At 38.0% G+C, this 25,148-nt stretch overlaps 1 protein-coding gene across 6 annotated transcripts in view; it reads right to left on the bottom strand.

Moving 5' to 3' along the window:
* Window positions 1–25,148, bottom strand: part of YLPM1 (YLP motif containing 1) — a 75,672-nt gene that overhangs the window by 41,610 nt on the left and 8,914 nt on the right. For all 6 annotated transcript variants that reach the window (XR_012002249.1, XR_012002250.1, XM_026008604.2 and 3 more), the window contains exons 2-5: window positions 23,238–23,474; window positions 22,007–22,186; window positions 20,037–21,031; window positions 1,514–3,634 (exon numbers count right to left, since the gene is read on the bottom strand). Coding sequence is in view for 4 of the 6 variants with exons in the window: in XM_026008604.2 (XP_025864389.2) it covers window positions 1,514–3,634; window positions 20,037–21,031; window positions 22,007–22,186; window positions 23,238–23,474 (3,533 nt within the window). In the remaining 2 variants the exon portion in view is untranslated. The remainder of the gene's footprint in view (window positions 1–1,513; window positions 3,635–20,036; window positions 21,032–22,006; window positions 22,187–23,237; window positions 23,475–25,148) is intronic.

The following is a 25,148-nucleotide window of genomic DNA, read 5'->3' as shown; positions in this document are numbered from 1 at the left end:
AAAAAAAGGATGGTGAAGAAGAAGCACCTTTTATACAGCATTTCCATATAAAGCAGTAGATGAAAAGGAAATTTTAAAATGAAAGGAAAGAAATCTTGGCAGCTTGGTAACACCAATCAGCTTGGTGTTCTCCATAAACAAAACAGATTTTAGAGTTGGACAGACTGCACTGAAATTCTGGGTTTGCCACTGAATAGCCAAGTGGACTTAACCTCTATGAGTCTTAGTGTCATCTGTGAAGTGAGGATACTATCTACTTCTCTTTGCAGGCCTTTGAGATAAAAGGATATGAGACAGGAGAACTAAGATAACATACACTAAGCACTCAGTACACAGTGGGCTTTAAATTAAAGGTGTCTATAACTTAAAAACGAACAGTGTAGTAACTAAATATTCTCTAGCATGCTTTCACATCTTCAAGAGTAATCTAGAAGAGTCTAATTTTTCAGAGCGTATCTTCTATAGACAGAAATCTGTTATGCTGCCTGAAACATCAGATCTTCCATCTTTACCTACAGGTATTTTTCCTCACTACACTTTTCTAGTCATAAAGCTTCAGTTTTAATTTCAATTGGTATAATCCACAAATGCAGAATAGAATTAAAAAATGAAGGAAATATAATACACTGGAATATATCAAATCCTAACCATTAATTTATTTTCTCAAAACATTGTTAATTCCTAAGAAATTACTCAAAAAGCTTGCAATCTAACAATGACTCCTAAATTATTTCAGGATATAGTTGTTTAAGGATTAAATGTGTATATACTAAGTATTCAGTATAGTTCCTAGTACATAGTAAGCATGCAATGTTAGCTTTTTAAAAAAATTTTGTTATTGCTACTACCCAGGAAGCATTATGTAGATACCTATACAGAGTTGGGTGACTGTATATCAAGAAATCCAAATTCTATTCTCCATTTCGCAAAGAAAATATTTGATTATGCAGAAACAAGTAACATCCTCAAGTAGAGATATCTGCTTCTAATTATACGGAAAGATAAAGCACCCCAGAAAGAAAGTAACAATGATTAGACAAATCTGAGGACACTTTAGGTAAACCATTCTTAGCTTCAACAGAGAAAAACCTTATAGCACTTCCCAAAGTTTTATCAAAGATTAGTGAATATGAAGTCTATCAGATCTAATACCAAAGAACAAATGCCTCCTGGGGAAAAAAAAGATGTTACATATGAGCTCCATGAAATCCAGAGCACTAGAGACTTGAAGTTTGACACCTGAAACATGCATAAGCATGGTATATCAGCAACACATCCATAAAAGCCAAGAATGGCTATAAAATTTTCACATTTCAGGACATAAGCTTACAATTAACACAGTTCCTAAATATATATCCTAACCCTAAACAGTACTGAATGGCCAGGTAATAATTAAAATTACGAGATAAGAACTTGAAGCAAAATGATTCCATTCAAATATATCACATCACTTTAAAAGAGCAGTTTGAATGTGGTTTTGACTAAAAGAAATGATCTTAAGTAGTCAACTTACCGAAGCATTTTCAGTTCTTGTGCAGCTTTCAAAATGATTTCGTGCTGCCTCTGACTGAGAACCATTACCCCTCCAAGGCCTTGGTCAGAGTCTAAGTTTGTATCCGACCCCATCATTTCAGAAGAATGATGTGAGGAGGGCATATGTTCCGCCATGGGGGAATGTCTATCCACATCAGATGGGTACCATCTGTCTGACAACCGTTCTCTTTCCCAGTCCATTCTGTCAGGGATATAATCTCGCTTTTCCCGCCATGTATCTCCTCTTTCTGGATACTCTCGGATCCTCAACTCACCCCTATCACGAAAATCTCGATCATACCCATGGTCTCGATTTCTTTCTTCTCTCCATCTATCATCCCGATATCTATCCAAAGGTGGAAGAGGTGGGAGGGGTGGTAAAGGTGGAAGAGATGGAATATCCCGTTCACGAAACTGTGATTCTTGTTCATCCAGTGGTCTCCCATAATCTCTGTCCCACTCATTATCCAAATTTCTATCATACATATCCATGGGTCTTCCAATCCGATCCACATCCCTGTCCAAGTCCCTGTCCATTTCCCTGTTGTAGTCCTCATCCATATCCTGATCTCTCTCCCAATCATCCCACCAAGGGCCTCGTCTATCTCCATCATGAGATCGAGATGGTGGTGCTGAGAACCTGTCCTCTCTGTTATATGGATCTAGTGTATCATCTTGATAGTCACGTTCACATTCTCTCCAGTATCTTTCTCTATCCCAATCATCAAGTCTTTCTCGTTCCATTGGAGCATTTCTACCATCTAAAGGGAACTCTTCATGCCCTCTCTCTTCTCCATGGTTCCATGGAGCCCTAGGAGGCTCGTCTCGGTGATATGGATACATTTTTTCCCCACCATCTCCTGGTTCTGGTCTAAATGGACCTCTGTCACGACCAAAATCTGGTCTTCCCAGTCCCCTTTCCCTACTGCCAGGCCCTCGGGGTGGTCCCCTCTCCCTACTCCCGGCTCTTCGTGGTGGTACTCTCTCCCTACTCCCAGCCCTCCGAGGAGGTCCTCTCTCCTGACTGCCAGCCCTCCGAGGTAGTCCCCTCTCTCGGCTGCCAGCTCTACCTCTGTCCTGGCTGCCTTGTAGACCACCTGGCACTTTCTCCCGATTGCCTCCTGGCCTCATTAACCCTCTGTCCCGGCTGCCTTCTCCTCTATTCATCTTCTCTCGACTGTCTTCTCTTCTACCCATCATCTTATCACGAAAGTCTTCTTGCTTGACCAACCCTGGGCCACGGCTGAGTGCCTGGCCTCGACCTCTATTTACTAGTCCTTTATCCCGTATGTCTTCCATTCTGTTTTGCCCTGGACCTCTGTAAGATGAGCTGCTGCCTCGATTGCCTTCTAACCTATTATCTCTGTTATCTGGCCGAGGTAGCCCTTTCTCTTGGCTGTTTTCTGAGTGGGGCAGACCAATACCCAAAGGTTTAAAATCATTATCTGCAGTTAATGATGATGATGTTGTCACTGCTGCTCCTCCCTCCATCCCCCCTGGTTTTGAGGGAAAAGCAGATTGAGAAGGTACAGGTTTATTTGCAAGGGATACAGGCTGAGTAACAGCTTGGGCTTTGTCCATTTGAGTCTCCATACTTTGAGAATTCGGGTCCCAATTAGAAGGCTCTATGGGCCCTTCCGAGACTTCGCTTTTAGGTGGCTCTTGTTGAGAGTCGCTTAGATTCTCATTTGACTGAGCCGCCTTGGCATCCTTTATATCTGCAGCAATGGAAAATGTAGCTGACTGCATTTTAAAATTCTTCTGCTGGTTACTATTGGTGTCTGCTAATTGTTCTTTGTTTCCTGAAAGAGGTTCTGCTTGTGACTTAGGTTGCGGCTGATGTTGCTGTCCAAAAGCTGGCTTGGGGCCTTTCCACTGTGGTCCACTCTGTCGAGGACTGAGGGATGTATTGGGGGTAATATAAAACTGAGATGCTGGCCCCCGGGGAATCATTCCCCATTTGCTTTTAGTGCCCTCTGTTGGGTGACCTTCATATCTGGGTCTTGGCCCATCGGGGCGATTTCCTTCAAAACGAGGCCCTTTGGGTCTCGGTCCTTCACACCTTGACCCTAAATCCTCAAATCTTCGAGGACCATCAAATCTACAAGTAAAACAAAAGATATTACTCAAGACAGTAAAGCAGAAAAAAAATATTCTCCATGTAAGAATATTTAAGGCAATCTGGCCTTAGAATTTGTTTACAGAAATGACTCTCAGTCATTAAATAAATCCTGAGGCATCTATCTTAGAATCAGTAAGCTAAAGTGGCAGTGCTCAGGTCTCAGGACAGGCTTTGGAAATCATGTCAGTAGTATTATCATAATTCACTTCAAAACATTTCCTGCGGCAAGTCACTGATATTTTAAATAAATTGTTAAAAAGCAATTATAAACATTGTGACTTAGTAGACAGAAAAGTCCACTCATTTTTAAGGGGGAAAAATGCCACAGCTAATTCTGAGAGTATTTTCAGAATTAAAATATAAAAACTAAATAGGAAACAATTAACAAGGTAATTTAGGATGATTATAAATACTGTTGGAACTAACATTATCATCTGGACTGACAAAATTCAAAAAGACAGTAGCCAGCTATGTCTTAGGAGTATGCCCTGACATTTTAAAGTCTGGACATCTTAAAGTCCTGAAATTTTGTTATGGACCTCCTTGCTTATTCAGTAAATTTTTAGTGCACATTCCTTGTCAAGCACTACAGTACATCCAAGGGATATACAAATAAAATGTCATCTGTGCCCTCAAAGGGTTTGCAATCAAGGAGAAAGAGAACCTAAGTGTAAATAAGTGCCCAAAGGTGCAATGACAGAAGTCTATCTGCATATAACAAGGGCAAACAGAGGAGGTGATGGTTAATTCTACCAGGATAAGGGGAAGGTTGCTGTCCAATAAAGGCTTTATACAATATATGATGCTTAAATTAAGTCTTGAAGGACAAATTCTCTGAGGCCAGGCTAACAGAGTGCACTGGAGATAAGGTAAATGGACAGCAAGGACATCTAAGGTTAAGGAAGCATTGTGAGGAAAGGCAGGGAAGCACACTAGCACAACATGTCTTGAAGTGCAAACAGTTCAACATGGCTGAAACAAGAGGAGACAGAGTAGGGAGAGCTGGGAAAGGAGTGGAAAGGTAGAGAACTAAGAGACAAAGTAAAGAGTAGGCAAGAATCAATCTCCAGAAGACCCTGTATGCCTGTGTGGCAGAGACTACTATGCTCCTCCAATAGCCAGCCATTCCCCCTTTTCCTAGAGTAACTGAGCCTCTCCATTCTTAGCTGGACATAAAGCTAGCCAGCCTAAATACTCTCTTTTCCAAATTCTCCTGCACTAGAACTTGCAGCCATGTTCTGGCCAATGCGCTGAGAGTGAAAACGACCAGCACATCCTTCTGGGTCATACCCTTAAAGGGAAGGGCACATATTCCTCTTTATCATTTATCATTTCCTTTTCATGCTAGCTTTGACATGGTAATGACACATCTTGGACCATGTAGATAAGGGCAATATACTAGGGGATAAAAATTAACAAATCAGAAGGAACCTGGATTCTTGACATTGTAGAGCCACCACATAAGTGCTGAGAAAGAATAAAACTGTAACTTATTAGAGCATGTGACTTTGGATCTCTGTTATCATAAATGAATTAATTCAGCTGGGTAAGAAGTTGGGAGTTACTTAATGAGACTTAGAGCCACTACAGATGGTTTGAATTTTAAAAGATTGCTCTAGCAGAAAAGTAGCAGATGGATAGGTGGGAAAAGTTTATTTAGAATTGTTTCTATAATTTGGGTAAGTGAAAGGGAAGCCTGTCCTAAGGCAGTGACTGACATGAAGATGCAGGGGAGATAAAAGTGAGAGATGTGAAGGAAGGTAAAATGGATAGGACTTTCTAACAGGTGAGATTAAAATGATAACAGAAGGGAAGGATTTACGATGATTCTAAGGTTTCTGTCTTAGGGCTAAATGGATGGTGATACTTTTCAGGATTTTAATGATAAATAGAAGAGTTTTTCTCTCATTGGTTTGGGAAATCAATGAGGAATAATAAATTCAGTTTCAGATAAAACATTTATTTTCCATTCCTGTTGACGTCAGGTTTTGCTGGTCTAGAAGTCTTAGTTTCAAAGGGAGGAGGGAACGCTCCCATCAGGGGAAACAACAATAACTCCATTAAACTCAAGATTGCCACCTGGCTACTTTGGGTTCTGAATCAACAGGCGAAGAAGGGAGTGACTGGCCCTGGGCTGCAAGGGGGAAACTGCACACTGAAGGTAAGGAGGAATATGTCTGGAATGGAGATCCTCTAGAACACCTCTTAGCACTTCCATGTCCTGTGATTAAAGTAAAAAAAAAAAAAAAAAAAAAAATTTACAACAGCTGAATTCAGACAGGACTGCCAACAGCCCAGAGCCTTCAAGAATGAAGGTTTGGGTCACTCCACCAGGCAAAAAACCAGGACCACCTGAGGTGCATGTGAGAACAAAGGGACTATGAAATGGGTTGTGGATAAAGGTTATTATAAATACCAACTATGGTTAGGTTACATGACCAATCGCAGAAAGAAGGACTGTAACAGTTATGAGTAGTTCCTTCCTTATTTGATATGTTTAAATATGTCTTAGTCAAATTTCTTTGGTTGATTGTTCTTCTCTAACATAAGATGTATTAATAATAGTTAATTTTGTATCTCAGAGTTTAAATTACAAAGTAACAAAGAAAGAGTGTGAACCCAGCTGGAAGAATGAAGATTTCACCAAAGACAAAAAAGGGACTTTGTATCCTTTTCTGGGGAAAAGGTGAGAATCTTTTTTCAGTTGTCCAGAGATAAGTATTTTATGTCAGATGCAAAAATCTCCCTTGTGACCCATCCTAATCAGAAACATATAAGGGAACTCTGGGAAAGAACATATTAGTGAACTCCACTACAGCCTAGCCAAACTGACACCACACAGACTCCTCACAAGAAATTTCAATATACATAAACCCATTATAAACAGAAAAGGGATCACCAGCAGATGAGAATTTTGTTTTTAAATTCTAAAAGACAAAGAGCACATGTGAATGGTAACAAATGGAGCAAGAAGAAGCTGCAGTTTAGAATGCTGGTAGTAGAAAGGGATACAATAAAAATGGAGTTGGGGGCAGCCCAGGTGGCTCAGCGGTTTAGCGCCACCTTCGGCCGAGGGCGTGATCCTGGAGACCCGGGATCGGGCCCCCGGGCTCCCTGCATGAAGCCTGCTTCTCCCTCTGCCTGGGTCTCTGCCGCTCTCTCTCTCTGATGAATAAATAAATAAAATCTTAAAAAAAAAGGGGGGGGGGTTGGTTTGCTCACAGAAACCTAGAGTCAAAATTCTCAGATACCATGAAGGACAAGAGTAAGAGTTGGGGTTAAAAATATATAAGTTAAAATCTATAGTCGGAAACATCAACCAGATTTGTCCCTAATTTCTTGAATCTGAGAGTCCTCTAACATTAGCAGACAGTTCTTTGCCCTACCACCTCAAACAAAGCCTGAATTTGCTGACTGGGAGCAATAATAGCTAATAACCCCTTCATATGCATACAGTTTTCAATTAGCTTGTTGGTGTCCCCAACTCTTAAATATAAATGATAACCAAGGATCACTAGATATTTGAGGAATGTCTCCAATATGAAAGGAAGAGACCAAAGGTAAACAGGTCATAAATCTGGAGAAAACAGAGATAATGCAAAAAAACAGAAGATAACTTTTTAAAAATCCTCAAATAACATCTCCAGAGAGATTCTTAAAGACACTGTGCTATAAATCAATTTGCTATACATAAAAAAGGATGAGAACCAAAAGAACTGTGGAACATTTTTAAAATTCTCCAAATAAAATGCAATGAAAGAATTAGCAGTATTTCGAAGTACAACCAAATGAAAGAGAAAAAGACAAATATAATCAATCTAGCAGGTCCAAAAACCTACAAATGAGGCATTCCAGAAAAACAGAAAACAAGAAAAACATTTATAAAGAAATAGCACAAAGGTTTAAGAGTTAAGAGACTCTAATCTCCAGACAGAAAGGGCCTAGCTCACTAAGTACCAAATGTAACTAGTAAAACAAAACCACTATGAACTTTTAGAATACCAGGGTGAAAAAGTGTTTCTGGCAAAGGGAGAAGTCACCTAATTAGGAAAAGAATCAGAACAGTACAGCATCTACACTAAGTAACAGAAGAAAATAGAATGATGACCCTAAAACCTTGAGGAGTAATTATGTTCAACATCAGTATGTGCTAGGTAAATGGTATTAAACAGTTTGGTATTAGCATTAAAACAGACATACAGATCAATGGAACAGAACTGAGAGCCCCAAAATAAACCCACACATATATTGTCAATTACTTTATGACAAAGGAGCTAAGAATATATAATGGAGAAAGGACAGTCTCTTCAATAAATGATCCTGGGAAAACCGAACAGCCATATACAGAAGAATGCAACTACAGTGCTATCTCACACTATACACAAAAATTAACTCAAAATGGATTAAAGACTTGAAAGTAAGACCCCAAACCATAAAACTCCTAGAAAAAAACACAGGTGGTAAGCTCCTTGACATAGGTCTTGGTAATGATTTTCTTGAATCTGATATCAAAAACAAAAAGGTGGGACCACACTAAACTACCAAGCTTCGGTACAGCAAAGAAAACCATCAACAAAATGAAAAGGTGAACAACTGATTGGGAAAAAAATACTTGCAAATATTATATCTCATAAGGGGCTAACATTCAAAATAAACAACTCATATATACTCTAGCAAAAAAACACTCTGATTAAAAGATGGGCAGAAGATCTGAACTGATATTTTTCCAAAGATGACATACAGATGGCCAATAGGTACATGAAAAGATTTTCTACATTATTTATCATCAGGGAGATGCAAATCAAAACCACAATGAGATATTACCCCACACCTGTTAGCATGGCTATTTTCAAAGACTAGAACTAATAGGTGTTGGCGAGGATATGGAAAAAAGAGCACTCTTGTATATGGCTGGTGGGAATGTAAATTGGTTTGGCCACAAGGAAAACAGTATGAAGGTTCTTCAAAAAATTAAAAGTAGAACTACCATGTGACCCATCAATTTTACTCCTGGGTATTTATATCTGAAGAAAACAAACAAACAAAAAACTAACTTAAAAAGATACATGCATCCCTGTATTCACTGCAGCATTATTCACAATAGCCAAAATATGGAAACAACCTCAGTGCCCATCAATGGAAGAATGGGTAAAGAAACTGGATACTGAAACTGAATATTATTCAGCCATAAAAAAGAATGAAACCTTGCCACTTGTGACAACATGGATAAACCTTGAAGGCATTATACTAAGTGAAATTAAGTTTGACAAATGCTGTATGATCTGTCTTATACGTGGAATGCAAAAATAAATAAATAGAAAAAACCCAAGCTTATCGATACAGAGAATAGGCTAGTAGTTGCCAGAGGCAGGGGTGGGGCATGGGAGAAATGGGTGAATTAATTGTTTTTAGTTTAAATAAATTAAATTTTAAATGCTCAACTTCAAATTCTATATCCAAATTATTAATCAAGTGTGAGGTTAGAATAAAAACATTCTCAGACACACTAGACTCAGAAAATGTACCTCTAACCCATGATTTCTCAGTAAGTTACTTGAGCATGCACTCTGGGAAAGAGTCACTAAATCACAAACAGGAAGCCATGAGATTCAGTAAACCGTGAATCCAATCCAGGAGGACAGTCAAGGAAAATGCTGGAGTAACAGCCATATATATGGCAGATCTTTTGAGCAACCAACCACCCAACCTGCCTAGGTGTAAAGCAAGAAGATGCATACATTTTGGAGAGAGAGCTCCTCAGGAAAAAAAGGGTGGTGCTTTTGGGACTGGGGTTGGAGAATTATTTTAAACATTTTTCAAGAAGACAATTAGAAATCCTAGAAAAGTCATTACAGTAAAGAAAATATAACACATTGCTTATCTCTACAACAAACATTTTTGCTTATCTAATAACAGTGATATAAATATATTAGGCAGATGAGGTTAGAGTAGTGTAAGAGCTAAATCTATATCAGACCCGGAAGTAAATATTAATATCTAAAATGTGTAAATCAAGAAAGTAGGAGCATTATCATTTAGTGATAGGAAGGTAACTACCAAAAGAAACAGCTAAAGAATTAAAAGATGTCATTAGAAAACACATCTAGCTGGCTATTTTTCTTGATTTTTAAAAACTATGGTATGTACATACCACTTTGATAAGAATAGAAAAGGAATTTCTTTAAGTGGCACAGACAGATTAGCCCTAACCAAGAGAAAGAAGGGCTTCTTTTGAGGCTAGAAGATGAGGATAGTAGAGTAAGGTAAACATAAGGGCAGAAAGTGAGTTTCACTTGGCCTGAAAGCCTTGATTTTCTCTGGGAGTCAGGAAGCTAAATTAAAGCTACAAAGTAAAATTAAAATGTTTGTGGAGACCAAAAAAGCAGCACTAGTGCAGATGGTCTCTGCAAAGCGGCAAAGGCTTGGCACAGTTATTGTTGGGCAAAGGGAAAGGAGCTGACCAAAGACTTGTCAAAGGATACATAGCAATGCTTAGGATGGAGACCACTTATTTACCTATTTATGATACTGTTTCAGAGCTTATGATGGTTTAGTTCCTTTTCTTGAAGTTACATTTATTAATTCAAAGTGCCTGGAAAAACACCTTAGACCATTAAAGTCATGTAAAGCAATCTGTTTGTATTTGATTCAGCAATGATTACTTCATATAAATGAAAAGAGAAGATTATTCTCCACAAGGAAGAGTCAGAAGAACCCTTTGTCCACTCATTACCCAGTATTATAAACAAATTTAAATACGAATGAACTGCCTTCCTCACCAAATTGTGAATGTCTTCAGAATTTTATCTATAACTAAGACATTCTGGCATAAGCACCAGTGATTTAATCTGACACGTCAGGTATTATGTTTGTGATGGAAATAAATGGTACTTAAGGAGTTCACAGTCATGGGAAAATGGAGGCAAGTAAATCAACAATCAGAACACAATTTGATAAAATGGGATGTGTTGGCTTTATTTACTGAAGTATGTCCATTGTCTGACTCACTGAAGGATCTCAACATATAATTACTGAATTGCTCCCTGCCCCCTAGGGTAAGAAAAATAGGAATTAGCAAAGTAAAAACTGACAGGAAAGGAATTCCGGACAAAGAGAAGAGCACACGTCAAGGCCAGAGGAAAGGATGAAGGAAGCAAGAGGCACTAAAAGATGTGCAGATAAGGAAGAAGAGAATCCAGGGGCAAAGCTGTAAAAGGTTATGAACTCAATACTGCAAGCACCATGCCTGCAAATACAACACGCAGTTTCCATGAAAGGGTAGGGTGCTTTGCTTTTAGATTAAATTGCTGATCAACAGCCAAGGGTCATCATTTTATTTTTATTTTGGGTGTTAGAAAATGTTAAAGCAATTGAAATATACTTTCAACACTACATGTAAATGGCAATTATTTATCAATACTGCACTTTCAAATTTTCAAAACTCAAGCCTGTAACAAAATGTTAGACTATCAAAACCTTTTGTATTTATAAAAGAATTTTTAAGCTTTTGGAAGAAATATATTTAGAGATAATTTAAAAGTATGCACAAAAATAAGTCATGTTTACAACAATACAATGAAATGCTATGACCTTTTAACATATAAAAACATTTGAAATAAAGTACAAACATATATATATTCACTAATACAATCACATAAAAACACATGCATTGCCCATTGGTTAGATGAGAAGAAAAACAAATATTTGTTGTTTTAAATCTTTAGAAAATTTTTGTACAGTTAGGTATTTCATAAACTTCTAAAAAAATAAAAAACCTAAAACTAGATATGAAACCATTAGAGGTATGTATAAAAATTTTAGGATTTGACATAAAAACAGACTTCAAATTGGGTATAAAAACTTAAGAGGTATGAAAAAATACAAAATACCCTTAAACAAGATAACATCTTATTGTCACAATAATTACATAAACATAAATCAGCTGACCATGGGAATTACAAAATATTAAATTCTAGAATCAAATTCTTGCCCTTTTAGTTTTCATGTGAGATAATTTTTCTAATTATTTTCATATACACACACACACACACACACACACACACACACACACATATATATATATATATATATATATATATATATATAACCAAGATCCTGAAATCAAAATCCGCCCCCTGCCAAGTGTTATCTCTATAGTAGGAACAACCATGACAAATGGAAACATAGATAAAAAATTTAGTATTTATAGTCCCTTGCTAATCCTAATAAAGTAGGTACAGAATGGAAGAGGTGCATAATTCCAATCTAAAAACCAATCACAAAGTATGTGTGACAGATCAGAAGTCAATATATTACAAAGATTTCAATTCTTCTGCAAAACAGTCAATAGATTCTATGCAATGTTTATCAAAATTATAGGTTTCTGAAAACGGACAAGGTGATTCTAAGCATTACATGGGAAACACAGAGGACGACAAATAGTCAAGTCAATCTAGATTGGGGGTCAGGGAACCATACGGCCCATGGGCCAAATCCAGTTAAGAGTGTTTTTTTTGTTTTGTTTTGTTTTGTTTTACAATTTTAAAGGTGAAAAATAAAAGAATGAAAAATATTTAATATAAACCAAACATGGCCTGCAAAGCCTAAAAATATTTCTCATCTGGCCCTTCACAGAAAAAGTCTGCCAACCTCTGATCTAGAAACACAGAATTGGAGGACTTACACTCAGAGACATCAAGATTTATTACAAAGCTACAGTAATTAAAACAGGACACTTATGCAAGGATAGACAAATAGAATCCAGAAACAAACCCACACATAGAGTCATCTGACCCATGATGAAGGAGATAGTACCAAAGTAGTAAGAAAAAGTTAACTTTTTCAATAAATGGTGCTGGGTCAACTAGATAGCCATATGAAAAATAATAAACCATGAACCCTGCCTCATATTATATATCAACAATCAACTCTATAAATTGTTGATTTAAAAATAAAAGATAAAACAACAAAAGATAAAATAGGATAATGTGTTCATGGCCTTGGGGCAAATAAATATTTCTTAAACAAAACACAAAAAAGCACTAATAACTATAAAGGAAAAGGTCAATAAATTCGACTACTAAATTAAAATCAATAATTTCTATTAATCAAAAGACACCACTAACCTTTGAGGCTCCTCTGGGTTCACTGCATCCTAGTTTTAGAACTGTTTTGTTTTTATTTTTGTTTTGACAATCTATTATAGTCATACCTGTCAGAATGGCCAAAATCAAAAGAGAAGAAACAACAGCTATTGGTGAGAATTTGGAGAAAGGGAACTGTTGGTATTGGAATGCAAACTGGTACAGCCACTAGGGAAGACAGTATGGAGGTTCCTCAAAAAGTTAAAAGGAGAACTACCCTTTGATCTAGCAATCACACTACTAGATATTTACCCAAAGAGTACAAAAGTACTAATTCAAAAGTTATGCACCCCAATGTTTACAGCAGCACTGTCTACAGTAGCCAAATTAGGGAAACAGCCCAAGTGTCTATCAACTGATGAATGGATAAAGAAGATATGAGGTATATGTGTGTAATGGAATATTAGTCATAAAAAGAATGAAATCTTGCTATGCTAAATGAAATGTCAGTCAGAGAAAGACAAATACCATATGATTTCACTCATGTGGAATCTAAGAAACAAATGAGTAAATGGAAAAAAAAATAGACAAACCAATAAAGACTCTTCCTTTTTTTTTTTTTTTTTTTTTTTAAAGTATGCTGTACACCCAACTGGGGTTTGAACTCTCAACCCTGAGATTTAGAGTCCCATGTTCTACCTGCTAAGCCAGCCAGGAGTCCCCCAAGAAACAGGCTTTAACTATAGAGAACAAATGGATGGCTACCAGTTTATTTAACCCAGTGATGGGTTAAATAGGTGATAGGGATTAGGAAGTGCACTTGTACTTCCTTATCACATATCCAGTGATAAGCACTAGATGTTGTTTATTAGTGTTGAATCACCATATTATAATACCTGAAACTAATATTACACTTAAGTTAATTAACTAGAATTTAAAAAAACACTTAAAAAAATAAACAAAAATAAACAGTTCTATTATAAGGATTGACATTTCATGACTTTTTTTTTTTTACAGGCTTTTCCCAAGAACAAAGAGAAAACTTACCTCTAAAAAAATAGAATAAAACTTATATTATCATGCAATTACTATTTGGGTCCATTCTTTTCACAAATCTAAGATACATTATGGGATCCTATGGGATTTTTTTTTCTGTATCTTAAAAACATTCTGCAATTTCTTTATCCTAGAATTCTTACTCATCTTACTCATTAATTATCCCCAACTATGCCAAAGAAGATTAAAATATGAAGACAATAAAGGAATGATGGATTTGCCTAAAGGATGAAGCAAAGGTAGAAATAGCTGTCATCTCACTCCACTTTGTATTACCCAAAATATTACAGCCTACTTTTAGGCTTCTCTGAACACAACTGAGAAATGAGAAATTTTCAGAATGGCAAAAAGTGAGAGAGAAAGCTGTGTCAAAATAAAAAAATAAACACAGAGACAGAAGCACTCTAGGCTCTAATAAATGTGAAACTGATCGCAGCAGTAAAATCTCCAACTCTGAGTCCTCACATGACAGTACTCTAGATGAATATTCTCAAACTCAATATTTGATGAATGAACAATATATTTCTAAGGACAGAAAGGAAATGTAGTACTGCCATCCACTTGGTTATTAAACTGGAAGGATGTTATCACATAATATTTTCTGCCAAGAACCTGGATCATTCTGCTTTGCCAGAAGAATGTGTGACGGGATTATTTGATCTTTTATATTTATGTGCCAAAATTTACTTGATGCAGAGTTTTGCTCTTATAAAACTTTTATAAAAATTTCTAATAAGTTTTTTTTCACTATTCCTTTGTTGTTACTTCTGTAAGTTATTTGTAAAATGACTTTAAAATTTAAAAAAGTAAAAAGGATCCTCTGGATCTATATGATACTTTTTTGGTATACTGAGGATAAGAAAAAGGGTTATAGAATGACAAATAGTTGAGACAGTCTAGACACAGAATAATATCTAGTATACACAAGGAACTCCTACAATTCAATACATAACCCGATAGAAAACCTGGGAAAAGACCTCAATCAACACTTCATAAAAGAGGAAATTCAACTTAACAATAATCAAATGGACAGAGAAGTTAGCTTCATTTGTCATCAGGGAAGTACAAACTAAAGTCATACTTATAATCTCACTAGACATCCATCAAAACGGCTAAAATTAAAAATTTAACAATACTAAGTGTTGATGAGGATGCAAAAGAACTGCTGGTGAGAATGTAAATAGACATAATCACACCAGAAAACTGTTTGGGGGCACCTGGGTGGCTCAGATGCTTAAACATCTACCTTGGCTCAGGTCATGATCTCCAGCTCCTGGAACTGAGCCCCACATCGGGCTCCCAGCTCAGCGGGGAGTCTGCTTCCCCCTTTCCCTCTACCATTCCCCCTACTTGTGCGCTTGCTCACTCTCAAATGAATAAAAAAATCTTAAAAAAAAAAAAAAAAAGGAAAGAAACAACTGTTTGACAACATCTACCAAAGTAAAACCATACCTACTTACCACCTGATCAAGCAATTCGAATCCTTGGTATATGTATATTTCTAAACAAAATTAAATACATGGCGCACACACGTACACACCTTTTTTTTAAAAAAAAAAAAACTTAAATGTTATTTATTTTATTTTATTTCACCTACAGCGCCAAAAGACACAAAGCAGTGATCTTCATAATAACCAAAAATCTTAAATGACTAAATATTAGAATAGATAAACAGATTGTGGTATATTCAAACAATAAAATATGGTAGAGAAATGGGAATGAACAAACTGCAGCTACATACAACATGGATGTATCTCACAATAATGTAATGTCAAGTGAAAGATGCTAGACTCAAAAGAATACATACATTAGAATTCCAATGATATAAACTTCAAAAATAGGCAAAACTATTATATGAAATGTCAGCATAATGGTTATCTTTGGGGTGAGAGAAAAATGGGAAAGGGCATGAGGAGGACTTCTCAGACACTAGTAATCTTTAGATCTTGACCTCAGTTGTGATAATGTGAGTGTGTTTACTTTGTGCAAATTCACTAAGCCATATACTCAGGATTGTGCATTATCTCTGTATGTTACCCTTTAATAAATAAGTTTTAAGATTGAAAAATAAAAGGTTCTGGGAAACCAATATCCACTGACCTAACAGTTTATCAGAGCAGTGGTAATCTTCTAGAAGTCCTATGAATCAAATGACACACACCTACACACAATTTCAAAAGAGCTGCCCCAGATGCTCCACAATGTGGTATGATATTTACACATGATGGTTTTTAGAAAGCAGCCTCAATCTGGATTTCGCAAAAACTCAAAGTAATCTACATTATTTTAATAGTGTGTTATTGATCAGTTATCTGTGTTCTCTATTCTTGTTTTTCTACACAGCTTTGTTTAAAAAACAAAATGGAGTGGCTTACCATGAGTTATGTGATTATAGCAAACTCGAATTCAACTAGTAAGAAAAATTCACAAGTTTCCTTAACAGTGTGGATTATTTCTACCTCAGTCTCTTTCACTCATTTACCAGCTTCTCACTGATTTTTTTTTTCACCTAGTTACACAGGAGGAAAAACAACCATGCCCTGGCAACCATCAGAAATGACACTCAATATAAACTAAGTGAGCAAAAGAAGTGGAAAGGTAATAGAAACAGAAATGACATAAGCTAGATTGGGGAAGGGTTTTAAAAACAGGGTAGATAATGTGAGCAGGATCCAATTCAAAAACAAACAAACAAAAAAACCCATCCTTATCAAAGTTGCAGGTGGAAAAGATGGAGAGGAACATCTTACATCTAAAAGCAACATAATCAACATTTATTAAGATTTCAGCAGACTAGAATGTTGGCCCAAACCTAACTAGATGAAATGTAAAATAAAATCTTAGAGAAAGACAAAACAACAAAAAACATCCTGCACAAGTTCAGGATGAGAGAGACTTGGCTTAATAACAGCTGAAAAAGACTTGGGAAGCCAAACTGATGTTAAGCTCAACACGAGTCAACACTGTGACAGTGCTGCCCAAAAAAGCAATTTGTTCAGCTACACAATACGTTATTTATAAAAAAGGTGGTAATAGGTTCTATGGTTCCCTGCATCTAAAGTAAGGGTTCATTCATTCTGAAGGAGACTGACAAATCCAAGGCCCTTTGCAAGACAGTGAGGAATGTAGCAGGAGGCTAGAACCAAAATAAGTGTGAAAAGAAAAGAAGAATATGAGTTTCTGTGATGGCAGAGAAGAGTACGTAGGACAGGATGCAGGAGTCAAGAAGGTGGTGTTTAAAGAAATGTAGGAACTCACTATAGAAGGAGGATAGGATAATCCATCACGTGTTACACCACACAGGCAGATCTAGAATCAACAGGTAGAAGTGACAGCAACACATTTAGATTCAACACAAATAGGCTTTCCGGCAAACTGTCAACACCTTGTATGGTAGTATTCCTTATCACAGTGCCAATGTTCAAACAGAGGCTATTAACCAATTGTCACAGGAAGTAAAATGAACTCAAAAGTGGATCAGGAAAAAAAAGTGGGGGGATGGGGGGATCCCTGGGTGGCTCAGCGGTTTAGCACCTGCCTTCAGCCCAGGAAGGGCTGGAGTGAAGATCCTGGAATGCCAGGATCAAGTCCCACACTGGGCTCTCTGCATGGAGCCTGCTTCTCCCTCTGCCTGTGTCTCTGCCTCTCTCTCTCTCTCTCTCTCTCCCTCTCCCTCTCTCTCTGTGCCTCTCATGAATAAATAAATAAAACCTTTAAAAAAGTGGATCAGGGGTGCCTGGGTGGCTCAGTCAGTTGAGTGTTCAACTTTTGATTTTGGCTCAGGTCATGCTCTCAGGGCCGTTGTTAGGTCAAGCCCCCACGTGGGCTCCACACCCAGGGCAGAGTCTGCTTGGGATTCTTTCTCCCTCTCCCTTTACTCCTCTGCCCCCTAACCACACATACATGCTTGTTCTCGCTCTCAAAATAAATAAACAAATCTTTAGAAAAAAAAAAAAGGATCAGAAGGCCTTGGATTCTAATTCCATCTCAATCATTTACTAGCAATGTTATCTGGGGCAATTTATTTATAACCTCTCCAAATCTCAGCTTCCCTTATATGTTTACTTCATGAGATCATGGAAAAATAATAAGGTAATACATGTAAGATCCAGGATGACAAACTAAAATGCAATACAAATATGAATTGCTATAGAGGGGATATTGCACTAGATAATTGCTAAGATCCTCCCAGCAGTGAAATTATTAACTATAAGGTAAGAAAAAACTTAAAATGGGTCCTAAATTTACAACAAGATTTGGTAGGCAAAAGACAGAAAACATTAATATGATAGAAAAAAAGGGGGGACACCTGGGTGGCTCAGTGGTTGCGTGTCTGCCTTCAGCCCAGGGCATGATCCCAGGTCCGGGAATTGAGTTCTGCATCAGGCTCTCTGCGAGGAGCCTGCTTTTCCCTCTGCCAATGTCTCTGCCTCCCTCTCTGTGTCTCTCATGAATAAATAAAATCTTTTAAAAGCGGGGGGGGGGGGGGGGGGGGGGGGGAAGAGCAGAAAAATCTATGTTTCACAAGGTCTTAAGAATGTACTTTTCTGATAGCAAATTAGTCACCAGATCTAAAAGGCAATGCTTAATCCAAGAGATAAGCAGGAATTCTAATAAAAAAGTTACACATGCCAAATAAATCAAGATTACAAAATGCACTTGTAATCACTCACAGTATGAATATCACTTAATCATGGCATTAAACACAGTGCTTAACTAGTGCTTTTGCTCTGGGACCACCTGGACTCTGCTCCCATTGGGTGTGGACTCAGGCTCTATTCTCCCAGTTACATGATGCTGAGCAAGTTTCTCAAACCTCTCAGCCTCAGTCTGTCAAGGGTAAATGTAGGGTATGAACCTGCCTAGTTAACAGGTTGCTGAGAAGACTCTAGGAGATAACATATATATGGCTTCTGGCAAGGCTTCTGGCACTCAGAGAGTTCATGTTAATTATGTGTTGCACCACAGAATCAGACCTAGAATTAACAGGTAGAAGTTGTAGCAATACATTTAGGTTCAAAGCTAGAAAAAAACTTTCCAGAGAACTGTCAAGAATATAACTGTCATTATAAGATGGTAGAGTTCTGTGCCATGTTGTTTTCAGAGTTATAAATTTGGTGAACAAATCAAAGATATATTTTGTTTCCAAAAGCCAAAATTAAGGTTAAATTAAAATAGTTAATATAGATACACTGACACTGAGATAGAAAACTAATCAATGTACTGACGAGTGCAAAAAAGCAAGCTTACAAGACAATATGCTCAGTATGATCTCATTTTTATGACATTTTTAAAATAATTATCTCAATGGCGGAATTAGGACTTTCACTTTTTAAAATATTTTTCTGTACTATCTAAACTTAGTATAAGAAGTATATATTTCTCTTACAATTTACAATTGGCAAAAAAATGTGATTGACGTTTTTCTATAGAAAAATTAACATGTAGGCCAACTGGGGAAAAATATACTTTTACAAACTTGGAAAAATGAATTTAATACTTTTTAAAAAGCAAAAAAAAAAAAAAAAAAAAAAAGCAAAGCAAAAAAAAAGTTAGAGATTACTAGTAAATTTTCCTGTGTGCTTTTCTAAATAAAAATGTGGTACAGACATAAGGAAAACATCTCCCAAATTGAGGGAAATATATAGGAAATGAGCTCCATGGGGGTGAGGATTTTGTCTACTCTGTTATATTCACTGCTATAAGCACAGAGCAGGAATAAATATTTGCTGAATAAATGGATAAAAGCTGTTATCTACCCTTACATGAAATTTTGTTGCCTTATTTCACTAGAATTTGACTTATCTTTACCTCCAATAGCTGGCATATTCTCTAACAAAGAGAAGTTACCAATTCAGTTATTTGTCAAATCAAGGAAAAAACCAAAAAAGATAAGTACACTTAATAAATATTACTGTTGAAGTTAAAAAGTCTATAAGACATTGATAAGCATTACTCTAAAACAGGACATTCATCCTGGAGTGTAATCTCTACATATAGGATAAAAGCAGTGACATCAAAGAAATGGGGGCACGTTACTATTTCTAGATTTTTATTATGTTGTGTCTAATAAGTGAACAATACTAACGTTATTAACTGTAAACCAGGAATGTATATAAAAGTACAAAGAAATATAAAATCATATAAATAAAGCTTTTTATATAGCACCAAGGCCTACTCAGCCTAAATCAACAAAAAAGCCAAACCAAACCAACAAACCAACCAAACAAAAGCAGACCTACCTTGGGCCTCTTGGGCCTTCCAAGTAACTGCTTCTAGGAGGATCTGGAAGCAGTCCACCTGACCTCACTGGCATGTCCTTGACTCCAGTGAGTGGCTGAGATGGAGCAGCTGAAGACTCCCCAAGTCCTTGCTCAGATGAGAATGAACTATATGGCAGAGTCGACTTGCTCAGAGGGGCTTTAGAATTCACTTGGTCTGATGGACTAACAGCTGATTGCAATGGAGGATGGTAGGTTGAGGGTGGGGCTGAACCAAAAGACACAGGAGTGGGAAGCAGTGCTGGTCTAGGTTTCTCTGGAACCTGTGAACTCTGAGAACTGGAGGCTGGTGGAACTGGGGCTGTGGCTAACTGAGGAGGTATCCCTTGGGGAACCCCAGGGGGAGGTAATCCCGGAGGAGGTGTGGCTAAAGACAATGGTGGGAGGGGCAAGACAGGTGGAGGTGCTGCAGAGGAGAGAGAAGGGGGGGGAAGAACCGGTGGTGGCCCTGCAGAAGAGAGGGAAGGTGGGGGAAGAACTGGTGGTGGCCCTGCAGAAGAGAGAGATGGAGGCATCACAGGTGGGGGCACAGAGGTGGGTAGAGAAGGCGGCATCACAGGGGGGGGCATGCCGGGCGGTGGCACTGAAGTAGGCAGGGCAGGGGGCATCACTGGTGGTGGCAATGATGGGGGCAATACTGGAGGGGGCATTGTTGGTAGAGGTGGAGGCATCTGAGAGTATGGAACAAAAGGAGGTGGCATTGACATGTTCCCCATATACTGGTTCTTCATGTTCTGAAATGAATTGACTTTCTCCTGGAGATAGGTCTGAGTTGCTTTCATATGTCCCTGCCATGTTTTCCACTGCTTCTCATACTCCTGAAGCTGATCTTTATGAGGATAAGAATGGAGCTGCTCCTCCCACAGCTGAAACTCCCGCTCCCATTCTTGGTAGAGATGTTGAAACTGTTGCTGCTGCATCTCATAATGCCGCAGCTGCACGTCTACAGACATGGTCTACGAATAAAGGGGTGACAATTATTTCAAGACATTCATATAAGAGAATTAATCACAAGTTAAAATATTAAGGAATCAAGGGCATTTGTATCTTAGGAAACTAAAACACTAAAGACTTTGTAGGCTAGTAAGGGATAAACTTGTCACATCTATTCAATGATAATCATTCTTTCTTCCTTTGACTCATTTCTATGTTGCCCCAGAGTTGGAGAAGTAACTAAACACTAAAGCAAATACCTATCTTAACAAGAATTATTTTTCAACCTTTTAATATTACAATGGATAATTTTAAGAAATTGAAAAATGATTATTATGGACATACAGACACAAGTTTGTGTCTTCAAGGTACAAGAAGGACAAGTATTTTTTATGGTGTATTTCCTTAGGTTTCTGTGGTGGTTGCTGTGATCTTTTTGGTGGATTTTTGCTTGTCTGTCACTGTAGTGATTTGTAGGCAACTTGAAACTGCATGATAAGAATCTTTGGTTCTGGGGCACCTGAGTGGCTCAGTCAGTTAAGTGTCTGCCTTTGACTCAGGTCATGATCCCAGGGTCCTGGGATGGAGCACCACATCAGGCTCCCTACTCAGCAGGGAGCCTGCTTCTCCCTCTCCCTGCCTCTCCCCCTGCGTGTGCTCTGTCAAATAAATAAATAAAATCATAAAAAAAGAAAGAATCTGAGGTTCTTAAAACTCTTAGCAATGGGCCTCTAACACCTGTTTGGGTGGACAGAAGACTCGACAGAGACTCCACGACAGAAGACTCCACTAGGCCTGCCCCGCCCTCCCAACAGCATTTTCATAAAGCTGTACTTCCCAAACTCATGGTGATGTGACAGAGAACTACTCAGAACCCCCTTGGAAACATCTAATTTAATTTCTCTCCTTCTTTATATTTAAATCTTTTTCAGGAATAACAACTCCTTTAAATGACTTGGGGCAACTTCCCACCATGTGTCAGCTGAGGAGGCACTTGCCTGCATATGTGGCGGCTGCTGTATGATCTGTTGGTACTGTTGGAGGATCTGCTGTAACTGAGTATGCTTCTGCATTATTCCCTGATACTGGAAGCCAACTCGATGTTGCTGGTGCTGCTGCCAGTGTGCTGCTGCAGCCTGCAACTGTTTTAACCTCGCATCTTCTTCTGGGTCTTCAGACTAAAGATAAGAGAGAGAATACACTTTTATGTAAGCAATAAAACAGCAACCAAATTAACAAACAACCTGAATATTTTTTAAAGTATTGTATTATAAAGTCCAGAATCCCTACACTCTGGCTGACTGAGAAAAGTTATTTTATGTTTAGATAAAATATCTGGCTCTACTTACTGTGGATCATGAATACTAATACAAAGGAGCTTATAAATTCTAGTCTTTACTGGAATAATAAGAGTCAGTTTATAGCTATGTGCTCTGCATCCTATGAGAAATATTTTTTTTCACATTAGCCATTTTTTTAAAGATTTTATTTATTTATTCATGAGAGACAGAGAGGCAGAGACATAGGCATAGGGAGAAGCAGGCTCCCTGCGGGGAGCCTGGATGCAGGACTTGATCCCAGAACCCTGGGATCACAACCTGAGGCAAAAGTAGACACTCAACCACTGAGTCAACCAGGTGCCCCCACATTAACCGAGAGACTACAATGTCATCATTATGATTCACAGATTCCACAGAGGCTCTTGGGAGAACAACTATCTTTGGACCAAAGTGAGAACTTTTCATGTGTCAGTTAGTATGTTAAGTGACAAGGATTATCACATTTAATGCTTCAATAGCTCTATAAGATAGCTACTATTTGAATATACCCATTTTGCTGATGAGGAAATTGTAGCACGGGCTAACTAATTTGTGCAGAGTCACCCCCAGCAAATGGCACTGCCTCGACTACAGCCCCAGTAGTTTGACAACAGAAGGTTAGGCTCATAACTACTGCCCTGTGCTGCCAATATGAAAACGCCCTGACTTCCCTTTAGTGCTGAGAGAGCCTTAATTCAGAAGTGTCTAATTCTTCACTCACTTGAACCATGAGAAAAATGCCTTTTCTAAACTTGATCAGGCATTTATCTGATTATTCCATAACAGAATTTTGCATGTACTTAAAAAAAAATCAAAATATATATCTATTTTGACAAAGGTTTATATAAACGAATCAGAAAAAAAAAGCTAAACAACTTATTAAACACCAAGTAATTAGTTTTATGGTTACCTGGGGTTCCTCAGGTGGGAGAGGAGGTGGTACCTCTTCATTAGGAGGTGGTAATGGGGGCTCCTCCGATGCAGGGGGTTCTGGTACTTGACTAGTTGCAGGTACAGTCACTTCTTCCTTTACCGGCTCCGGTGCATCCTTTGCTGTGACAGGACCTTTTTTGTGACCTGGCAGATGCACTTTTGTCCGCTGCTGCAAACTAAGAAGGTGCTGCCGATACCAATACTGCTGCTGTTCCTACAACAGAAAGCGTTTTAAGAATTTTAACTAAAAATCCTATATATCTGCAACTTGGTGTTGATAGAGACCTGCGTTTGTACCTGTGTTTATCTGTCTATATGTAGGAAAGGGCAAAGCCAGACTGAGAAAGACAAGTAAACAAGATCTTTCAATTCCTCCCCCAAACATATACATTTAAGTTAAACCATACATATTAATTCAACACATTTCTCTACTCTTTTACCACACACTTTTGGAAGTGAGAGCAGTCTTTTTGACAAATGCTCAGAGGAGGAACGCCTGGGTGGCTCAGCGGTTTAGCGCCTGCCTTCGGCCCGGGGCATGATCCTGGAGTCCCAGGATCGAGTTCTGCATCGGGCTCCCTGCATGGAGCCTGCTTCTCCCTCTGCCTGTGTCTCTCTGCCTCTCTCTGTGTGTCTCTCATGAATAAATAAATAAATAATCTTAAAAAAAAAAAAAAGAAACTTAAAAAAATGTTAAAAAGCTCAGAGGAAATCCTATTAGTATTTACAGCTGCTTGTTTTGAGCCTGCCATTAGCTGGGGTAGATTTATCCAAGGGGTCTTGTAAGTAATGAATATAGCCAAATAGTTCTGTCCCTTCTCTGACTTCTCTCTCCTTTGGTGCTCTTTCCTCTTTTAAACACCTGTTGTATCCCAGCTCTATACAGATAAATGAGAATATACTTTTTTTTAGAATTCTACTCATTTTAAAAGTCTCAGCTTTGTCCTCCAAATTATATTGTACTTTAATTTTCTGAAAGCTTGTTTTGTGTTTCTACTTGAAAAAAACTACAATAAGAACTTTAATGAAGAAATAATTAGAAAATACAGCTGATCCTCATTAGTCATGGATTCTATATTTGCAAATATGCCTACTTGCTAAAGTTTATTTCTAACTCCAAAATCAATACTCAGGAAACTTTGGCTGTCATTTGTGGACATGCATAGTGGAGTGGTGAAAAATCTGAGTTGCCTGACTTGCACATTTCCTGCTGTTACAGAACAAGGATATGGTCTGCCTTTTTGTTTAGCTCTTATACTGTAAATAAGTGTGCTTTTCACAGTCTATTTAGGAACACATTTTTCAGATTTCTGTGCTTTTTGTTGGTGACTTTGCTGTTTAAAATGGCCACAAGCATAGGCTGGTGTGCTGTCTAGTGTTCCTAAGTGCAAGAAACCTGTGATATGTTTCACATAGAAAATCTACATGTTAGATAAACTTCATTCAGACATGCGTTATGCTGCTGGCTTTGAGTTCAATATTAATGAATCAACAAAATATATTAAAGGTGTCATTAAACAGGGGCACATATAAAACAGGTTATGTATTAACTGGTTGATGAAAATGAGACCAAAGACTCACAGAAACCTAACCCTGTAATTCCCCTAGGAGCATTGGGTTAGTATTCACTAATTCAACGTTCTTGGCAACTTTATGGAACACAAATACCTCAAATAAAGAGAATCAACTATACAAATAAGTGATAACTAATGAATTAAAATCAATTAAGGGGATCCCTGGGTGGCTCAGCAGTTTGGCGCCTGCCTTTGGCCCAGGGCGTGATCCTGGGGTCCCGGGATCAAGTCCCACGTCAGGCTCCTGGCATGGAGCCTGCTTCTCCCTCTGCCTGTGTCTCTGCCTCTCTCTCTCTCTCTATGTCTATCTGAAT

This window comes from Vulpes vulpes, chromosome 6 (genome assembly GCF_048418805.1).
Source record: "Vulpes vulpes isolate BD-2025 chromosome 6, VulVul3, whole genome shotgun sequence".
In the NCBI taxonomy this organism is placed as follows: Eukaryota; Metazoa; Chordata; class Mammalia; order Carnivora; family Canidae; genus Vulpes; species Vulpes vulpes.
This window is presented reverse-complemented; position numbering and strand designations above follow the sequence as displayed.